At 52.3% G+C, this 21,056-nt stretch overlaps 1 protein-coding gene across 1 annotated transcript in view; it reads right to left on the reverse strand.

The window, feature by feature from the left end:
- Nucleotides 1–432: 432 nt before the first annotated feature.
- Fgf18 (fibroblast growth factor 18) overlaps nucleotides 433–21,056 on the reverse strand; it is a 31,058-nt gene continuing 10,434 nt past the window's right edge. Inside the window, exons 3-5 of the mRNA XM_005071959.4 lie at nucleotides 17,621–17,801; nucleotides 8,020–8,126; nucleotides 433–1,416 (exon numbers count right to left, since the gene is read on the reverse strand). Coding sequence (XP_005072016.2) covers nucleotides 1,150–1,416; nucleotides 8,020–8,126; nucleotides 17,621–17,801 — 555 coding nt within the window. The 3' untranslated portion in view covers nucleotides 433–1,149. The remainder of the gene's footprint in view (nucleotides 1,417–8,019; nucleotides 8,127–17,620; nucleotides 17,802–21,056) is intronic.

The raw sequence follows: 21,056 nt of genomic DNA on the forward strand, positions 1-21,056 counted from the left end.
GTGGGAAATCAATGGTGAGCAGGTAAACACATCAATGAATTACTCACAGGGAAGTTCCCTGTGGGTCGGGGGTCAATCCCCAGGGCCGAGACTAGAACTGAAGCTATGCAAACGCCTATGAACAAGCATCAAAGACACTGGAGAACTGACTTCTCTGAATCTGAAACAGATTGCCATCTGCTCTGAGGTTGCCCGGTCAGTGCCTAGAATAGTGCCTCCGGGACACAGCCATGGTGGTGAATGAATGCTCCTTGCCGAGCCCTCAGCACGGAGACCAATAGGAAGGCAGTACAAAGGGACTACCCTGCAGAGCCTCGCCCCTGCCCCCAGCCACCACACTCCTCACCAGTTTTTTTTTTAAATAATTTGTAGGTTGTTTTTAATTGTTGAGGCAGTAATACTTGGTTCATGAAACTGCAATATACAGAGAGGTGAAATAAATAGCTTATATATATAATATATATAATATAGCTGGTTTTAAAATATTCCCTTATCATTGGTGTACTAGGTCACGTGAGTCACGGAAGGTCCATAGCAGCATCCTCCAGAACTGCGGACAAGGCAGGCCACCATGATTGGACGAGGCGTCTGTCGTCGGAAGGTCGAGGCGCGGAGAATTCTCAGGGGGCGCCTTCCCTGCGCGGTGTCACGGGACAGCTTGCAGTGGACAATAAATAAATGACTGCAAACCAGAGAGCGATTCTTGTTGGAGTCTAGGGCACCGGGAGTGGGAAGAAGGGAGGGATGGAGCGAGGGAGGGCTGGGGTGGGGGAGGGGCACTACTTCTTTTTCTGGTTTTTTTGTTATTGTTGTTTTGCTTTTTGCTTTCAGAACCTTTGGGGAAAGGACTTTGGTTTCTCGCAGCGTCAGTTTTCTCATTCAAGTCCTCCTCCGGGGATGAGTTTTGAATTGTCATCCCCTAGAGAGAGGCAAGCACCTGTGGGTTGACAGCAGTCCCCTTTCTGGAGTCCTTTGTCATGGGGTTCTGGTCAATGGTAGAATCCTACCACCCCTCCCCCACCCCCAAGACTTTAGGTTCAGTTTTTGTCTTCTTTTAAACACAATGTACAAAAATAGAGATTCTTCCTTATTTTTTTCATGAAAAAATATTCCTCTGATGTAGTTCTCTAGGGGTGAGTGTGGCCGGACCTAGCCGGGGTGAGTGGGGCGGATCCGCCGGGAACGCTTGGTGACCGTGGTGTACTTGAAGGGCTTCTGTAGCTCGGCCTGTCCCTTGGGATAACGCTTCATGAAGTGCACATCTTGCTGGTTCTCCCGGGTCTTGGGACCCTTGCGAGGCCTCCCCTTCTTGGTGAAGCCCACGTACCAGCCTGAGTACTTGGCTGACATCAGGGCCGTGTAGTTGTTTTCCAGAACCTTCTCAATGAACACACACTCCTTGCTAGTACCATCAGGCTGCAGGAGAAAAAGAAGGAGTGTCAAAGAAAGGAAAGTCAATGATGCCTCGTAAGGGTGCTACAGCAGACAACCACAGTGATGGTATGGGTCCCGGGGCCCATCGCACCCAGGTCCCCCAGGTCTAGAGAAGCTTCCCTCAACTCCCAACCAGCGGCTGTCAGAGGAGGGGGCTGGAGACAGGCATGAGCACACAAGCCTTGTGGGCATGGGTGGGTGATCAGATACCAAGAAAGCTCTGCTTATAACTAGATTTCACAAAATAAAGGGAAAAGAAATTGGAGACCCGAGAAGCTCTGGAGTGGGTAATGGGGTGGAGTGGGACAGAACAGCAGGCAGGGCCTAATCTCTGCTTCTTTAAATGCAAATAGTCCTTTGTTATAGGTCCCACATCTCCCTCAGTCCTCCACCCAGGCTTTGCAGAAGTCCACTCCATCCTTAACTCTCCTGCCTCGTAGAGGTAGGCTCCACATCATCCCTACTTCAGCAACAGACCTGGATCTAGCCAATCAAATAGTAGCCCCGCCCAGACATGTGATCCAAGCCCTCCAATCATCCTACTACGTGGGTTCAACCACCAGTGCCCCAAATAAAACAAACAAACAAGAAAATGGGTTTAAACTTGAAGAATTTGTAAGGCTGAAGTGAGGGCAGCCATTTTACCAACATGAAAGGGAATCCGGCTGGGCAGCGATGCCAACCCTGGGGGAGCAAGGCCAAGCAGGAGAATGAAGAAACTCCGAAGCCCCGGTCTCTACATTCGGGCTCTGGACGCAGCTGCATCTGCAGGTCACATTACCTCACCGCCATGTGGGCCAACAATGTCTCATTTCCTTTAACTCAGCTGATGTTTCAATCTATCATTTGTAAGAGAAATGGGTCCTGGCAGAACTGCGACACAGTTCAACACAAACTGCCCTCGATGTGGGATGTGGCACACTCTACTGCTTGGTATGAAGCAAGCTAGGAACCATCCAAAAATAAGGCGTTGCATGGCCAAACTCCACAGGCTGCATAAGGGGGCCCTGGGGTCTCAGGTTCCTGAACAGATGTCTAAGTCTTGAGAGACTAGATACGCAGGGCAAAGAGTACTGAGTTTGGAGCCAAAAGCCAAATGAACCCTAGCACATCCTGTGACCTCCAAAACTCAGATTCCTCACCAGGCAAAAAAGTACAATGACTTCTGCAATGAGGAACGACATTTGCAAATAAATGAGTCTGACACACAGGAGGACTCTCCTGGTTGTTTCTGAAGGGCAGGTGGCTCTGCTGGGACTGCCCTGAACAAAAGACGGTGAGAAGACCTTGAAGCTCTCCTCCTGGAGCAATAACTGCTCGATGGGAGAGAGTGGGAAACACGAAGTTGGACGGGCTGACTTAGCAGCACACGCTTCCAGCTAACATCTCCAAATTTAGGCCGGGCCCACTCCTCGTTCCGGACGACTGCCCAGCCAAGTTGGAAGCCCAGCGGTCTGGCTGTGTGTGGAGACTGAGGTGCGGGTTCCAGCCTTTTGTTTGAAGTGGAAAACTGGCCGGAGGTTCCAGGGACATTCACCTTTGAGAGGAGGGCAAGCCTCGTCTCTGCAGACAAAGTGCTGAACTCTGCAGAAAGCCTGGCTAAAGACACTCTCTGGGAAACATTCTTTCAAGCCGGCTTCAGAACAGACAGAAAGCAGGTTCAAGACACACATGATACCAGAGGACAGCCTGGGTATAGAGAGTAGTAAGACTACTATAGAGGAAGGCAGAAAAACTTGTGTAAGGCAGGTTGAGGCCAGTGATCGCTTGACTCTAGGTCTCTCACTGAAAGGTCTAGAAGCTCCTTGTCCAACTCTTTCCATGCTCTTCACTAAAGTCAAAAGCTAGACAACACCGTCCTGTTTCTGTCCTTCAAAGCTCAGCACTGTAATTGCCTCCTCTGGGAAGCCACCCCTTGAGTGCAGCTTTAGTCTTTAGGCAATGCCTAGAGACAATGGTCTAACTCGGGTGCAGCCTACTGTTGGCCTCTTAGCCTTTCTTGCCAAGTCTATAGTGGAGACTCTGTGCTCATCACAGGCTCCACCACTGATTCCCAAGAGCCCCTCTATGCCCCGGGATATTGGAATCAGCCCAGAGTCCAGCTTTGAAGCAAATTAGACATGTACTGAGCATCTGAACTTAGAATTCTACTAGTTCACACACCCTGTCGTTGGAAGTCCCTGGCTACCCACCTCTCCCTACCTATCCAATCCAAGAGCTCCCTGGGATTGGGATTGCTTCTGACTTACTATAGGAGCTGAGTACAGGCCTTAGCCCAAGATGGGGCTTGTAGTCAAATAAACGAGAGCCTGGATGGAGTGAGTGGATGAAAGAGCCTGAAAGAAAAGAGAGTCTACTTTCTGAATCCCTTACAGTGTCTCTCAGATGTGCTTCCAGAAGGACTCTCTACTCAAGGAGACAGGGCAAGCTGAGGGCTTGAGAGGTCTACTGGCCCACTTGGTCTCCCTCCTCATTCGCTCAGTATTTATTGATTGCTGACCACAGGCAAGACATTCCCACATCCATTATGTCATTTCACCCTCTTGAGTCATTGACATTGACTGCCTAGAGAAAGGAAACAGCTAAAAGAGGCAAAGGGGCTTGCCCAAGGCCATGGCACTTGAAAATGGCCCCTAGCACACTTGATGTCCAGTTCTGGAGAAGTCCATGGGGAGAAGAGAAGAAGTGAGTGAGTGATGGCCACCAAAATTCATCAACTCCGATGGAGCCACCATGGTCACATAGTAAAATGTGGGCACAAAGTGAAATGTTTGGTGTACAATAGTCTAGCACAGATCAGGTATGTAGACTCAGTACACTTCTGTGTTTACTATGGTCAGAGGGCTGGAAAGCTGGGCTGTGGACTAGTCCCAACACCACAGGACACAGACAGGCTCTTGGGAACTAGTAGAAGCCAGTGATGAGCACAGATGCTCCACCATGGACTCAGCCAAAAAGGCCAAGAGGTTAACAGCCAACTGCACCTGAGTTTGACCATTGCCTCTCTTTCTGGCCCCTTCTATGACCATGTCATCTACATAGACATTTTAGAAAAAAAATTTTTTAAGTCAAAGCTTGGGCTGCACCTCAGAACTTCCGACCCTGCCCACTAAGGCAAGTGAGGACACCCGCTTTTAAAGAGTAACCTAGCACCTCAGAGCCTCCAACCCCACTCTCACCCCCTTACTTCCAGTGAGAGTCACAGCCCTTCTATGTGACCCGAATCCTGATGACATCACGAAATCACACCTCATCTAACACCTAGAGGTTTTAGATCTACTGGGGGGAAATTCTCTCCTGCTGAAAACATTGAGTTTTTCAGTGACTTACAACCAAAGTGGCTTTAATCCCCTGCCCTGAAAGACTCTGAGGCTCTGTTACTCCCAAAAGGACGGGGTTGTGGGGGGGAGGGCAGATAAGGAAATTATGATTAGTGCATGACCGGAGAGGCTCAGCAATTCTTTCTGGACTATGCTACCTTCTGGCCAAGTGGATAGGTTCAGAGAGGTGGCCAGGAGCAGGCTACCAGAGCATGTAGGGCTCAAAGACAGAGGGAAAGACTCCAGCCAATGGCTCGTGTATCTGAAGTAGCTGTTTTCAGGGTGCAACGCATGACCCCTGCTCTGGCCAGAGCTGTGCAAGGCTGGTACCTATAACACAGAAGAGAGGAACGCATCCTGCTAAGGCACTCCCGTGTAGCAGAGGCCAGAGGTCCAATGGCTATGGTAGTGATGATAAGACCTGACTTCAGACCGGGGGTGTAGCTCAGTCCATATAGTGCCTTCCTGACATGCTCAGAACTCAGGGTGCATTCTCATCTCCCCATGAATCAGGGGTAGATACGCATGCCTCTAATCTCTGCACTCAGGAGGTAGAGGCAGGAGGATCAGAAGATCATGGTTATCCTAGTTACATAGGAATTCCAGAGTTCCCGAACAGCCCTTGAGGGAGGAGACCAGGTCTCAAAACATAAAGTAAAATAAACCTGTCTTTGAAAGGGGATGGCAGAAGAGACTAACACTCAGGCAGAACCTGTTTAAATGCCTGTATGAGCCCCCATTACAGACAAGGTTCAGTGGGCCAGCACACCTAGTGGGCCAGGACACCAGGCTCCCTGACCTGGTAGTCATCATTCTTGCGGGAGATTGAATCATCTCAGTAAGCAAGAGCCAATATCCCCATTTCTCTGTTGTACAAGCTTCCAGTCTGGAGGAGAATGGGGGGGGGTGGAAGGGGGTATACACAGCCAGCTGGGGGAGGACAATGAGCTAACCAGAGGCTAGCGAAGTCTAGAGACCCTTGAAGGTCCAGGGAGAAAACAGGATAAGGGCATGAGCCCTAAATCCACATCCAGGGAATGGGTGTGAGCAGTTCAGAGAGCCTGGGGCATAGGTTTCCAGGAATGTGGAGAGGCCCAGCTGAGCCCTAAACTGGTCCAGGAGAGGAGGGGAAGTTCAGCTGGGGCCCGAAGCTTCCCAAGCAAGGCAATGAAGGTTGGGGCAGCAATATCTGGAAAGCGCTGGGACTGTAAGGAGGAGGCACACCCAGCCATTAAAGAGGGGACTCTCCCCCAGGACCCAGCCTGAGTGAGCAGGGAGGGTGCCATGACAGCCTACCAAAAGTGCGATTCCCACCCCACCCAGCACAGGTGGATGGGGGACCACCAAGCCTCTGGGTCCAGAAGGGTGGTGGAGGCAGTTGGGCCAGAAGGAGGGTATAGAGGTGGAGACCCGGCCTGCTTCGCTGCTACTGTGTCTTGAGCCAGATGAACCAATATTAATGACCGGAGAGAGGGCAAGGGGGCAGGAAATCGGAGCCGGCTCCTGTGGAAGCGGTGACTCAGCGGCTGGCCAGCCGGCGGGAGACGGCAGGGATGCAGCCTGAGGGGACCTGTCGTTCTCCTGACCCCATGATGGCACTCCTGGGGGCCAGGATGCCGGGAAGAGCGCAGGCAGGGAGGCGGCACCAGGCAGCGCAGGCACTGGGCACAGAGGGGAGCAAAGGGGAAAACCGAGGCTCAAACCCAAAGCAGGTTGGTCTGGGAGGAGGCCCAGGCGGGCAGCGGAACAAAGCGCCTGACGCGGGGCTGGGCCTCCGCTGCAGGAAACTGCTGGCCAAGACGGGACGACGGGATGGGCCAGGGGACCCGGCACCCGCCCCTGCCCGCCGCCCCAGCGGCTGAGGGACCCCCTCGCCGGCCAGCCTGTGACGGCGGCGGAAAGTGAATCACTAATTGAAACCACTCCTCGGCATCCCAACGCTCTTCGGATTACTATTATTTTGCAGCTTTGAGTTGGTATGGGTGTGTGACTGGAATCTTTCCCTTCCAAACCCGGCTTTGAATCCCGCCCACTGCTAGTACAGGACCTGGGACAAGTGCCCAGGGTTGTGGCCAGCCCTCGGCTTTCCCACCTGTAAAATGGGAATGGCGGTGGTGCCAACCTGCCAAAATTATCTGCAAGAATTTTTGCCCAATTCCTGGGAGAGAATAGGAAATCGTTATTATTCATGTGTCAGTTCCTTGATTCTTTCCCCAGGGATAAGAAGGCAGAAAGAAAAGCTAAAGGCTCAAGAAACCGAATATTGCTTCAAGAAAGACTGATCATTCTCCCCTTATGCCAGCAAGGTACAATGGAACCAATGTCCCCAGGACCTTGTTCCTAAGCAGAGGCCCATTTTCCATGCCACCTATCCAGACAGACTTCACCCTCAGAACAGTATAGAAGCAGGGAGAGTCCCTGAAGACAGCAGAGAACAGAGAGGTGATGTCACTATAGAGCTACTGTGGGTGACAGCTCCCTCTTGAACCTTTAGGAGAAATAAGCCGGTGACCTTCACAAATAAGCACACAAGACTGTAAGGGGGAGAGATAAAGGGCAGCCTCAGGGAGCATGCAAGTCCAGCAAGTGAGTATGCACACACACGCACACACACACACATATGCATACACGCACCACACACACGCACACACACACACACATATGCATACATGCACCACACACACACACACACACACATATGCATACATGCACCACACACACACACACACACACACACACACACACACACACACACACACTGATTCGACCCTTGCCACTCTCCTGCCTGTTCCAAAGAAACAAAATCTTCCTGAATTGATAGAACCACAGGCCCCAGCTCTGAGGATCTGAGGAGTGACTGCCCCTGGGGTATGTTGCTGCTGCTGCCAACCCCTGAGGAGTGTTAGGTGATCCCTACATTCACAATCCACGGGTTGCAGGTTCCCTCCTCCCGGATACCAGGAGCATATGAGCTGGCTGCCCCGTGGGCTCCTCCCTAGAGAACAAACCAGAGCTCCCCATCCCTCCCAGCAGAGTCCAGGGCTCTGTGGCACCAAGCGGCAGCCATAAATACCTCAGCCTGACTGCTGCAGCCACTTAAAACAAAAACCACGATGCCAGGAAGAAATGCCAGCAGGTGCTGATCTCCCATCCATATATACATCAGAGCTGGGTTCCAGGTAAGGCTAACAGGACCCTAGTATGCTTTGCTAGTTCTCCAAAGCCGGCTGAATGGACCCCAAGTACCCAGGATTTCATCACTCACCTTCCCCACGAGCTTGCCTTTTCGGTTCATACACAGGTAGAACTCTGTCTCCTTGCCCTTGATCCGGACTTGACTCCCGAAGGTATCTGTCTCCACTAGGAGCTGGGCTTCGAAAGGCAGAAGGAGAATAAGACAAGCTTTTTAACCAGAGGCAATGGTATGTATAAAGACCCAGCAACATGCTCCCTGACCTTACCCCTTTTCCCTCACTTCCCCAAAGTCAAACATGGAGGAGGATTCAGTTAGGTCCCATGAGAACACCCTGACTTGGGGATGAGAGAGGGAAACTGCACCCACTTCCTCCACGATCCAGTCCAAGAGGAGTTCTGTCTGTAACCCTTCTCTCTCATACACCTCCCAGCCCTTCAATTACACACACAGACACACACACACACACACACACACACACACACACACACACACACACACACAGCCTTTGGGACCTCATGCTGTTTCCTTCAAAAGTTAGGTCAGATGTCCTTTTCCCCAAGGGCAAACATCTGGCCTCCCTACTAATGTAGTTTTGGCACCTTTGACCTGGCCACTTGACACAGGAAGACATGAAGGTGAAGGTGCCACGCCCCTGGGAAAGAGTCTATTTTCAGAATCTCCCTCCCCCCAGGCCATCAGAGATGGGTAACTAACTTTCAGGAGCACAGAGGTCTGATGAGGACCCGATTCTCCCCACCCCCAGGACTGGAGCCCATCCTTGCCTGGGCATCAGGATGGAGGTAGCCACCCTGCTCCCCTATGCCTCTGGCAGACAAAGGCATCAGTGGCCTACCTTCTAACCAGTCCACGCTCCCTGCTGTAGCATTCAGCATGACGGGGTGGGGTCTCCCTCCTCTCTGTTCTTGAACCCCCTGACCCATCCCCCAGTGCCACTCCCCTCCCCCATGGCTGTTTTCTTTGGCTGTGACCCTTTGTTTCCAGCACCTGCCCCTCCCTCAGCTACAAAAGTTTCAGTTCGGTGACAAGGGACTTGCTTCTCCATAATCGTAGTCCCAAATTCCTGAGTACAGTATCAATGGAGTCACAAGGAGTGGACCTCGGTGCCCCTAAAATACACTAGGTATGATTTTAATAAAAAGCATTTACAAATAGAGGCCCTGGTGCCCTGCTGTGAAAATTGAAACCACCTGGAACTTGGGATTTCTATAATTAATCTAGCCCTCCTTTGACACCACTTCTAATTAAAATATGATTCCCACCTTAAAAAAAGAATTTACATAAAATTTAAAGACCTAACAAGAATTTGGTAACTCTGGGAGCAAGGTGGGGCACATTCTTCTTTCTGCCCCCACCCCCCAGTAAACACCGAGTTAGGAACATGAACAAGGCCTTGATGTGCCCTGCTTGCCCTCATTCAAACCCTTCCTCCTTTGCTCCGCTCACTCTGCTCCCAGAGGGCAAGTCACATAGCTCCCAGACTGCTCTACCCTCTCCTGGCAGATCTCACGCCTCCCATAGTGAGAATGTTCTAGAAGCTTCAATGGGGCTGCACGTATATAGAAAAGGCAAGAATCTGGTGTGCATAAACATGGACTTGACCCCCAGGCTCCACTTGACTTCTGTGTGGCCTTGGCCACAGGGTCTTCACCAGTGAACTGGGAGGGGTTGTCATGACCGCTCAACAGGGCCTGGAGGGCCTGTAGCATGAATGCGCCCCATTCTAAAGTTCCAGAGGGGAAACTCAGTAACCTTCATCTTAAGTTTCCTAAAAGCTACAAAGTTGAACCTTTCCTGGAAGAAAAGTGTACCGAGGGCCCAAGCCCACGTGTTCAAATGAGAGAGGAAGGGAACCTGCTTCCCGAGGCCCTGCCCCTGCTCTGAGCCTACTCAACCTTCTCGGGGCAGGCACCCCACACCAGATAGGGCATCTGAGAATGCCCACAGGTCTGCTGCCATCCCACACTGTATGACTTGAACCCTGAGGATATCACCACACCCCTCTCTGAAACTCAGTTTCCTCCATGGTACAAGCATGTGGAGTGGAGTTCAGTCCCGTTCTGTTTCTTTCTGGAACCTTGGAGTCAAGCCTAGGAGGAGAGAAGACTCTACTGGGAGTAGGGATACTGTCACTAACGGAAGAAGCAGTGGGGGAAGGGCCCAGGACACCACCCTCAGCCCTGCCCCCAAATATGTCCTCTATGGACAAGACTGGCTTCCATAGGATACAATTAAAGCTCCCCCACATTCCCAGAGAGTACCCTTACATGTCCTCATTTCCCAGGGTAAACACGTGAGGTACCCAGCAATGGCCCAGCAGGAGGACTAACTGCAGGGCTCGCTGGCTCTGAAAGCTGCTCCTAACATTGCCCCGCCTCTGAGCAGCAGGGACCCTGGCCATGTCCCCCATCCCATGACATCCCCAAGGTGGGTGTGGACATCCAAAGGGCCTGGGGCAGAGAAGCTAGGGCTGCAGTTCAACTCCACCCTCCACAGGCCAGGCCACCCCCATCCAGCCCAGGGAAGGGTTTGTGAGTGTAGTCACTAGCAGTCTGTTCTTCCTACCAACCCTGACCACAGCATGCAGTAGAGTGACCTAGACTCCACTCAGAGAATGACATAATGAGGAGGGAGCCAGGCCAGAATTATGTAAAGTCTTTGGGGAGTGATAGACCAGCAGCACCAGCAGCAGGAAAGAAAGAGGAACAGAGACTCCACCCAAGCTAGATTTGCTGCAGAGCCTTCCTGGTCCTCCTCTCCCTCCACCCGCTTTGCGAGCCAAGCTCAGAGGATGCAGCTGTCGGGAGCAGAAGCCTCATCTTGGCTCAGTTCCACTGGCAGGGCCTGCAACTGGCCTGGGGGATGACACCATCTTGCCGCCACCACCCCACCTCCAGCCACTTCCCTCTGCCACTCTGGCCCTCGCCAGTCTTCCCTCCACACATCAGCTGGAAGCATCCTTTTAAAACCCTGATGAGGCCGAGATGCCACTTGTCGGTAAGGAACCTGCCATGCAGCTTGAGGACCTGAGTCTGGATTCCCCAACAACCCATGTAAGAGCTGAGCATGGTGGTGAACGTCTGCAACCCCAGAGAAGATTCACAAAGCTCAGCAGCCAGACCGTCTAGCTAATCTGTGATCTCCAGGTTCAGTAAGAGTCTGTTTCTCGAAGGGCAGTGGTGGCGCACGCTTTTAATTCCAGCACTCGGGAGGCAGAGGCAGGTGGATCTCTGAGTTCAAGGTCAGCCTGGTTCTAAAGAGTAGGGCTACACATAGAAACCCTGTCTAAAAAAAAAAGAAGGAAATGCTTCTCAAAATTAAAGACAGTGATTGCAGGAAGACATGTATGACACTGACCTCTGTCTACATACACACATACACACACACAATTATGTCTCTTCCCTGTGGAAAAACTTCCCAGGATTCCCAAGCAACTTAGAGAAAAATCCTAGCTCTTCACTGGGACCCATATCATTTGCCTCTGCTGTTCCTCTTACCTGGTCTCCCAAGCACTCGGGCTCCCTTGCTTATATCTCTCTGACACACCTCGTTCCTGCTGCACGCCCTTTGTGCTTGCTGTCCTTCTCCCTGGAGGTTGCTTTGGCTAAACCTTCCCACGGCTGAATCTCGTCCCCCAGGTGGCCAAACATCATCTCCTTAGAGATGCTGTGGTTTGAGTAGGAATGCCCCCACCTCCCATAGTCTTATTAGTCTTCAGGGAGTGGCACTGTCTGAAAGGATTAGAAGGATTGGGAGGTGTGGCCTGGTTAGAGTAGGTGTGGCCTTGTTGGAGGAAGCGTGTCAATTTGAGGTTTCAAAAGCCCATGCCAGGGCCAATCTCTCTCTCTCTCTGTCTCACTGATTCTCTCTCCCATCCTCCCATGCCCACCTTCAGATCAGGATATAGCTCTCAACTACTTCTCCAGCACCGTGCCTGCCATGCTGATCATGGACTAAACCTCTGAAACTATAAGTCAGCCTCCAGTTAAACGCTTTATTTTACAAGAGTTGCCTTGGTCGTGGTGTCTCTTCGCCAAGTAGAACAGTTACTAAGACAGACACCTTCCCTGACTGTCCTGTCTGGTATTAACACCACCTTCCCTAGCCCAGCACATGCCAATTCCCATGCCACAATGAACACTCTATTCCTTTTTATTTTTTCTGTGCATTGTTGTGTCTATGTGAGAGTGTTAGATCCCCTGGAACTAGAACAACAGACAGTTGTGAGCTGCCATGTGCGTGCTGGGGACTGAACCCAGGTCCTCTGGAAGAGCGGCCAGTGCTCTTAACTAGTGAGCCATCTCTCCAGCCCATTATTCCAGCACTCTAAAACTGTTTATTGATATGGTTTCGATCTTAAATGTTCCCCCAAGACCCATGTGTGGGAGGCTTAGTTGCCTGCTTATATTACTAGGCCCTTTCAGATGTCCAGGCAAGAACATTAGGTAACATGCCCCTTCTTGCCTCTTTCTGCTGTCTCTTTTTCTGCTTCCTAGTCACCGTGAGGTAAGCCTCCGCCTCCATACACTCAAGCCATAACATTCAGGATTGCTACAGGTCGAGGAGCAAGGGACTAGCCAAATCTTGGACTGAGTCTCCAAACATGAGGCAAAAGAAACCTTACTTCTTTTTAACCTGACCACCCCAGATATTCTGCTCCAGTAGTAGCAAGTTAACACAGTTTGTCACTTTTTCCTTTCTGTGTCCTCTCTTACCAGCTGGTAAGCCCCATGAAGACAGGACAACTGTCCTTACTCTCCCTGCTTTTTTGTAGCACCCTTGCAACCATCGCACGACACCAGCACTGCTGTCACTGTCCATCTCCCAGGCCTAGAAACTGGGTTCCAGAAGCTTGTACGATGGGGCAAAATCAGACCCAGGCAGCCCGGCCCCGAAGTCCAGGTCTTAACATACCCACTCCACTTTTCACTTTCCCCACTCAGCCCTGACCAGGTGAATGAGACCTGGCTGGGGCAGTTGGGCTCCTCTCTCTGGCCTCGCTTTCCTGGGACAGAATACAGGGGTGACTCATCCCTTTCCCAGCTTCACTTCCAGATGATGCTGAAAGGGGAGGAGTCCCCAGGTCACCTTGAAGAAGACACTGAAGTCAACACGGGGAGATGGGGAAGCCCACCGAAGCACTCAGGGCCAGACTCAGGCCATACACAGAAAAGGAAAAGGACTCCCCAAAACCCTCCAAGAAGGCGGGGCAAACGGCTGAAGAAAGTTCCTTCTGTGAAGCTTCCCGTTGCCTTTTTCCCTCTGCTTCTCTGATATGCCTAGAGAATAAACATAGCACCAGACTGGGAGGCTTAGGCAGGAAGGTCACAAGTTCAAGACCTGCCTGAACTCAAAAGCAAGAGACACTGATACCAACAGTCCATACCTGTAATGTGCATCCCACGTGTGGGTTGGGAGTCTGAACATGGAATGTTTCACTGGCTCACAGCCCTGTGAGGCAGGAACCATGATGGCAGTTTACACATGCAGAGCCTGAGGCCTTGAGGCCAGCAAAGCAGCTGAGTCACTTGCCCATGCAAACACGAAGACAGACTGCAACTCCAGAGCTCACTGTGACAGACAGGGGTTGAACCTGAGCTGCATGGGCGGAGGTTGGGCAAACAGTGTGGACCTCAAATGGCAAGAAGGTCTCCCAAAAGTAACTCAGGGCTACACTTTTAGACTCTGGTTTTGAAGGGTAGGAAATGGTAGGGGAATACAGAGGCAATGGAGTCAGACCCACTTGGGGCGACTGCTTCAGTGAGAGACAGTCCTGAGAACTAAGTCAAGATGGGTTAGATCTCCCTGTACCCAAGAAAATCCCCCAGGACCTATTCATGCCTAACCACACACCACACACACACACACACACACACACACACACACACACACACACACACTGGGAAGAGGCTGAGGAGAGCCATATGCAGAGTGCACGAGGGATCAGCTGACACATTCTGGCCTCTCCAGACAACATCCTCACGTGAAAAAATGTCCTTGTCACCAAAAGTACCAAGACGTCCCCAGTCAGCTCTCCCGTTCCTCTGAAGGTGGGCTAGGTGAAAAGAAGCAGAGGGGTGGAGACACGACCCTGTTGCTGTTACACACGCATGCTCAGCTGCTCAGGGTTCCTCCTCTCTACACATCCGTGAGGAGGTTTGCAGGCCACATAGACTCACCAGAAAGTAGAGGGGAAGAAAAAAATCAATATGATTGATCAGAAACTATATTGGATCCTGGCTGTAGTGCTAACACAGCCCTTTCAACATGGGATCCACAAGGCATGGGTGGCCACTGCTCCCTGGGGACAGAGGCAAGGCCAAAGCATTGGAGGCTTAAGCAGAGATGCAAAGAACCCATGCTAGATAAGAAGGCTTGTGGGGAAAGTCAGGCCTGTCCATTTTTGTATTCTCAAGGCAAAAACAGCCAGGAGGAAGGAAGGCTTGCTCAAATACTGGGCCAGGTGCTTCCTAAGCGTGGAAGAAGTTTTTGCCCTGATATCCTGGGGTGAGTACCTTGTCCCCAGTCTTAGGTTTATACTGGAGGTGTCCCTGAACTCATGCAATCCTGATCACCTCTCTGCAGCTGCCTCTGAGTCCTGGGGATGAGGCATGGCACAGCCCCAGAAGCCCAGCATCTCCTAGGAGACAGAGCGGGGAAGTACATAACAGGATGCCAGACCGTAAGAGAAAAGTATACTGGTAGAAGAACAGAGATGGGGACCCCTATGAGAGGGCTGAGAAGTGAGGGGGCAGATCTCAGGGATGCATGGGTAGAGAGCATCACAGGCCTTTAAATGAAATATGCTTGGCCTGACCAAGGCACCATGCCTGGTATAGCACAGTACACAAGATGACACAGCCAGAGATTGTGGGGGCATGAGGATGTCTCATGAGCAGAACCATCCCAGGCTTCTGGCTGACCTAAGGACTTGGGTTCTAAGGGACACAAAGCTATGAAGCAATAGGGTGGCATTTTAGGCTGGTGGATAGGAAATGGACCATGGGGTCAGACTCAGGGGCTATAAGAACAGGGACCATGCAGCCACAGCAAAAGAACCTTGCTCTTCACTCCAACTACCTTCCAGAAAGTACCAGGATAAAGAAGCAGCAAGACCAGAGGGTCCACAGGTCAGGGGTCCTGCACCCAGCACAGAGGCCAGGACTAGGAACGACAGACCCAAAGCTGAGAATTCCAGGGGCTCGTTTGACATCTGCTATACTTCTGGTTCAGTAGATGACACAAGGCCATGAATCCTAGTGGGTATCACAAGACTCTGGTGTCTGGACCCAGCCCTGAGAAGACATAGCAGGTTGTGACGTGCCCTGCATCCCACTGCCCCTCCCCCAGCAAGGCAGCTCCTGATGCAGAGAGGCAGCCCATCCTCCTGCCCTTCGTGGTCACATAAATCACCCTCCCAATAATATTTGTATTGATCATCTAGATTGGAAGCCTCAGTGGGCTCCATTGTCTCACTTCCTCTCCCAGGGCTCACAGATGGGGTCTCCCAGCCTCATCTGCCTTTCTAATGGGACATTCAAATAGAGCAGCCACAGCCCACAGGCCCCATGCTGCCCTGGGTGTTGGGGGGCAGGGGGCGTTAAAAGGTGATGTAAACATGTTCCTTGAGAGAGGGGATGAAACCAACAAGAGCAGCAAGCCAGGCCAGTTCTAGAATGAAAGCAGGCTTCCATCAACACCACCTGGGCGCTAGTCAGAGTGGCAGCGGCTCAAACCACACCCTGACCCACGAATCAGTGAGGACATCTTGACTAGACCTCTCCCTCAGAGCACGCGCTGTTAATGGCACTGCGCAGATAAGAACCAGGGACAGAGGAAGCAAAGTGCTGGGTGGAGGTCACAGAGTGGCCCAGTTGAGGCCCAGAATGTCAGAAGGTCAGCAGCCTCTGCGGAGTCTATGGGCCACTTTGGGCTCCTCTCCCTCCCCAGCCTCTGCCTCTTTTCCCAGGGTGTGGACAGATGGCTCAACCAGAGTCTGACCTCTCCCTCCCCCCCCCACTTGTACTCTCCAGCCTGGAGGGGCCAGAGTGAGCTCCAGGGACACCCCAGGAGGGCACCTCCTCCCGCCTGGCCAGCCAGCTGCCCCTTCCCTGGCAGCACTGGGCAAAGGATCCCAGGGAAAACTACCACCTGGGTCTGCCAGGCATGGCCCAGCATCTGAGGGTGCCCCCCATAAGGTTAGCTAGAAGGCCTGAAACCTGCGAGAAGGGAGGCTGTGGTCAGAACAAGGAAGGACAGAGACCGTGAGGAGGGAGGGACAGAAATGGACCAAAACAAAGAGGGAGAGGGGCATGAAACAGGAAGGGAGAAAGGGAGAAGAGGCATAAAGAATAACTGTGCAGGAAGCAGAGGAGGCAGCTGGCCCGGAGGTTCTGGGGCCCAGGACCTAGCGTGTGCTGCCCGGCCTGGCCCAGCCCCCAGTGTGGTGCAGCTGCTTCACTCAGGGCCCTACCACGAGGTCAGTCCTACCCTGGGGCGGTGGGAAAATAAATGGTGTCCAAGATAAAAGGTCCAAGAAATTATTCGTCTTGTTGTCATGTCCTGATGGCAACGGGCAGGGGCCGATAGGGCACCATCCCAGAAAGGCGAAGCTGGCAAGCTCCGCACACATGCGGGACCCTGCCCCCAGCCACTACCTCTAGAGCCTGAGCCCAAGGAGGCAGAAGGCTGGGGATAGGTGCATCCCAGAGATGGGCCAGGACCAGGAGGCCTCCCGGCAGTCCCGGGTCTTTCCTGTCTGGCGATTTTAAAGAGGCTGTTTGGGGTGTTTTTGTTTTTGTTTTGTTTTGTTTCTTCCTCCACCCCAAAACAGGGTTTCTCTGTATAGCCCTGGCTGTGCTGGAACTCACTCTGTAGACCAGGCTGGCCTCGAACTTGAAGAGCCACCTGCCTCTGCCTCCTAAGTGTTGGGATTAAAGGCATGCACCATTGTCTCCTGACCCTGCCTAGTGATTTTAAATAAAATATCTGCATGTTTAGTGTTTGCCCAGCATCTGTCTTGGCTGAATCCTCTCCAAAGTGCTGAGGAGATGGAGTTTTGTCTGCTCTGTTCACTGCCCAGGGCTTTCATAGACTGGAGGCTTAGGAAGAGAAAAAAAAAATCAGTGTCCCTCTTCTGACTTCTGCAGCAGAGGAAGGCTATAAGTGTCTCTCAGCACCACCCCTCTAGAACTGCTCCAGGATCAAGTTGTTGCGAGTACCCATGTCTTGTAGGTGTACAAGGTCAAGCTTAAACACACACACGTACATTTGCATACACACACTCACATTTGCACACACACAGACGTACACTCCCATAAGCATTCATGCAGATGGCTCCCATGGCCACTAGAGCACCCAGAGAGCATGACCACACGCTTCCACCCCTCCAAGTAGCTGAACCTGGGTGGGAGAGAGCTGTGGTACAGGGAGCAGCCATAGACCATTGGGCACTCCCCACCAAGCCACCATGTAAGGGGACACATTTTATTCACATCAGTGAACTTCTGAAGGACTCACTAATGACTGAGAAACTGAGGCCCAGGAGGGCTAGCACTAGGTCCAAGACCATGCGCCCAGCACAATACAGAACCAGGAATTGATGGGGACTCTCCAAGGCTGGGGAGAGTGTGTGCAAGGGCCTGGCACATACCATACTTGTCCCCGTCCTCGCCACGGGCACTGATCCTACGGCCCAAGACTTGAATGTGCTTTCCACTGGTCCTGCTGTAGAGCTGGTACAAGCGCAACTGCTTCCGACTCACATCATCGCGAGCCCGCGTCTGGTTCTCCACATGGATACGGAAATCCACGTTCTCCTCGGCTGCCAACACCTACACGTGGGGAGGAAAAACAGTGAACCCGCCATGTCTCTCCTCCACGCCACCTCTAGGCAGGTCCCATTTCTCAGACAAGACAACTGAGGCAGCTGGGAAATAATAAAGCTGAGGGGGTACCCACTGGCACATGGTGTCTCCTGTGACCCCGGCATGCAGGTTACTGGGCCTCCGGTCCCCTTTTAGTATGGAGGCCCTATCCCAATGGCATCTGGAACTGAGAGGAGTGCCTGAGACACTAGGAAGAGAACTAACATCCACAGAGCTTCGGGGAGAAGTCAGAGGGACGCATGGCAGGGAAGGGAAAGAATAGCAACCTCAAGTACTGGACACTGGGTCAGAGTCCAACATGTCGCCTCCCCTGGATCTCCACGGGACCCCTCCCACTCACTCCACGGTACTGGCCCTCACCTCAGGCCCTCACTTTGTAGCATCTTCCAATGTATATCCCCCATGGTAACTCTGTGGACCTCTTGCCATCAGCCACACCCACCAGGAAGCCTTCTTAGGTTGCACCCATCCCTCTTCAACAATACAGCCCCTCACCCGAACAGTATGCACCCATCTCCTCCTCAGCCTAGTGCATTTCTCCCTGCTAATAACCCATCCTCCACCCAACAAAGCCCTCCTGTGGATCCTCCCTGTCCACTCCCCGGGCTTCCTTACACGCAGGGGTCCTTACTGAGGCTTCCAGACGCAGCTGGCCTCCCCTGCTGCTTCCCTCCCCTCCTCCTCCGTCACTGCCGTGCCAGCCACCTTTCCTTTAACGTCTTTGGAACCTTCCTCATACTTAGCACGCATTGGCCTCGGGCCCTCTGCACAAGCTCCCACTCTCAGGCTTTCCCCCTGCGCTCAGTTCTCTCAGGCCTCTGCCCAGATGTCACCTCAAATGGGCCTCCTCGGATGGCGCTACCCCTGCCACTCTCCACGCCTCCACTGTGCTATGAGATTCTCTCTAGCACATGTGACTCAACATTCCATTGACCTACTAGCTTCTGTCCATCCGCTCTGATGGCACCGCCGGCACTGTGAACGCCAGGGTTCTCTCTCTTCCGTGCTACTAGCCCTGCAGCCCTAGGACAGACACCCGAGCACTTGCTCAACGAGTAAGTGAATGAGTGAATGAATGAATGAATGAATGAGCAGGTGAAATCCTGCCATGCCATTAAGAATTAAGTTATATTCAACAATACCTCCTGGTTAGATGCATGGCCCATCCCATCTTAAAAATCAGAGCAAGTCCTGAAGCATGGGTTAGAATTATAACAATTTGCTCTGCCTGCAAGATGTGCTGGGGTAATGGTTAGAATTAGGGGTTTGTTCTGTGGACCCCCCCAAGACTGGCACAATGCTAGCACACAAGACCTCATTTCCAGAAAAGTATTGCTCACCCAATTGTTGCTAGAGTCCTCTGGACCCTGGCAGCCCAAGCATAGGATCAGCCTTAACTATGAGACTCTGTGCGACTTCACAATGAAATGATGAAGACAGTACCCACCTTGGGGGTTGCTATGAAGACTAAATACAAAAGGCAGTTACTTCCGCATCTCAGCAAATGCCAGAACTTTTAACAAGACTCCAAGTCTAAGCAGAAACTGAGGTTCACAAACGTCCATTCTGTAACCACTATGCGCCTCCCAGCCACGACGGCCAACCCACAGTACTAGGCACTGCCTCTCCTCCAACCCTGATGCCCAGGGAGGCCCACACCTGGAGGACATTTTTCAGGAAGACCCCACGCTCGGGGCCATTGACCTTTCTGGAATGATTCCTGGAGTCAGCTTAGTCTTGTCCCCTCCCCCGAAAGTAGGCACAGTATCCCTGTCCTCCAATGCCCCTCCTCTCACAGGAGACCATATCGACTAGAGGTCAGCTAGTCTCCTCACCCCTGGATCCCAAGGGTGCTTCTCTACCCCAGAAGCTACCCTTCTATTAATGATTTTCTTCCTGGCCCGCTGGACAGAAGCAGCAGAGTGACCCAGGGTCAGCAAGGTCTATTGGGTGGCCATGCTCCAGGATGGGGGGCACAATCCATCTTGCCTAGCATCCTCTGACCAGGTCAATCCCTAGGGAAGTAGTAGGCAGCCTCTGCCGGAAACTGGGCCTCTCTCCTGGAAAGGTTAGATACCCTAGAGCTCTATCAAAACCTATGGTGGGCTCAGGGCACCAGCCACTTCCACCTGACACTAGGAGCCTGCTTTAGAGGTCCCTCAACACTACCTCTCAAGGCAGGATCTGGGCATGCCATTGTCCCCAGAGTTTGGATAACTAGGTTCATCCCTGGGTACCAGCTTGTCCCCAGGAAGCAATCAGCAGGGCTTGCCAAATGACTTGCCAGTTATAAGGAACACTTAAGAGTCCAGCAGCAAGCCCTACCCTTCCCATCCAGATAACTCAAGTGCCCAGCAGAGGGAGGTAAGGGATGCCATGGTATGTGGGCTGCACATTGCTTTGCTCCAGACATCTTGCTAAGAAGCCCCTGGACATGGCCCTGTTCTAGCTCTATCAGCTCCAGAGCTATGGACTATCATCAGGGAGCTAGGGAGAACCCATTTTTCAAGTTGGACCTTGAGGGTTGTGTATGGATACACGAAATTCTGAGCTCTGCTGCCAGAGCCATGCAACGCAAACTTGCCTTGGGAGGCTCACTGCCCCTGCTCTGTAGCTGAGTGAGTGGCAGCTCTCTTGGCTATAGTGCCCAAGAGTGCTCTGCCTGATTGACAAGTCTCCATGGGCACAATGACCAGAGGAGTTGAAAAACTCGAGATGAGCAAAAAGCCACAAAACACACACAGAAAGCGAGAATACCTAACACATGAGGCTCCATCCCCCTCAGTGCCATGCTCACAGGTGATCCCTGACCAAAACAGGCTGACTGACATTGTCCATGCGGCCTCACACGCCAAGTACTTCCAACCTGGCCCTTCCACTTTCCCAAATATTTGCTCCCCAGTCCAGGCGCTGCACATGAGCAACAAGGGCCCTACAGGCTCAAACCTCATCCCGATAGATCCTGGGCTCTCCCAAAGCCTTGGTCTGGGAACGCCAACAGTAGACAGAGCTCGACTTACATCCTGTCTTCATCTAGAATGCTCTCAGTTCAGGGAAGGGTGCCCTCTCCTTCCTTCTCAGAAACCTGCCAGGCCCCAACTTCCCAAGCACAATAAATACCCAGCCCCTTCTGTGCTCTGAGCCTACAGCCCTCATCCTGGTGATAATCTGATCAATACAAAAGGAAGTTCTGCCAGCTTC

This window comes from Mesocricetus auratus, unplaced genomic scaffold, assembly GCF_017639785.1.
Source record: "Mesocricetus auratus isolate SY011 unplaced genomic scaffold, BCM_Maur_2.0 Super-Scaffold_100007, whole genome shotgun sequence".
NCBI classification, from domain to species: domain Eukaryota; kingdom Metazoa; phylum Chordata; class Mammalia; order Rodentia; family Cricetidae; genus Mesocricetus; species Mesocricetus auratus.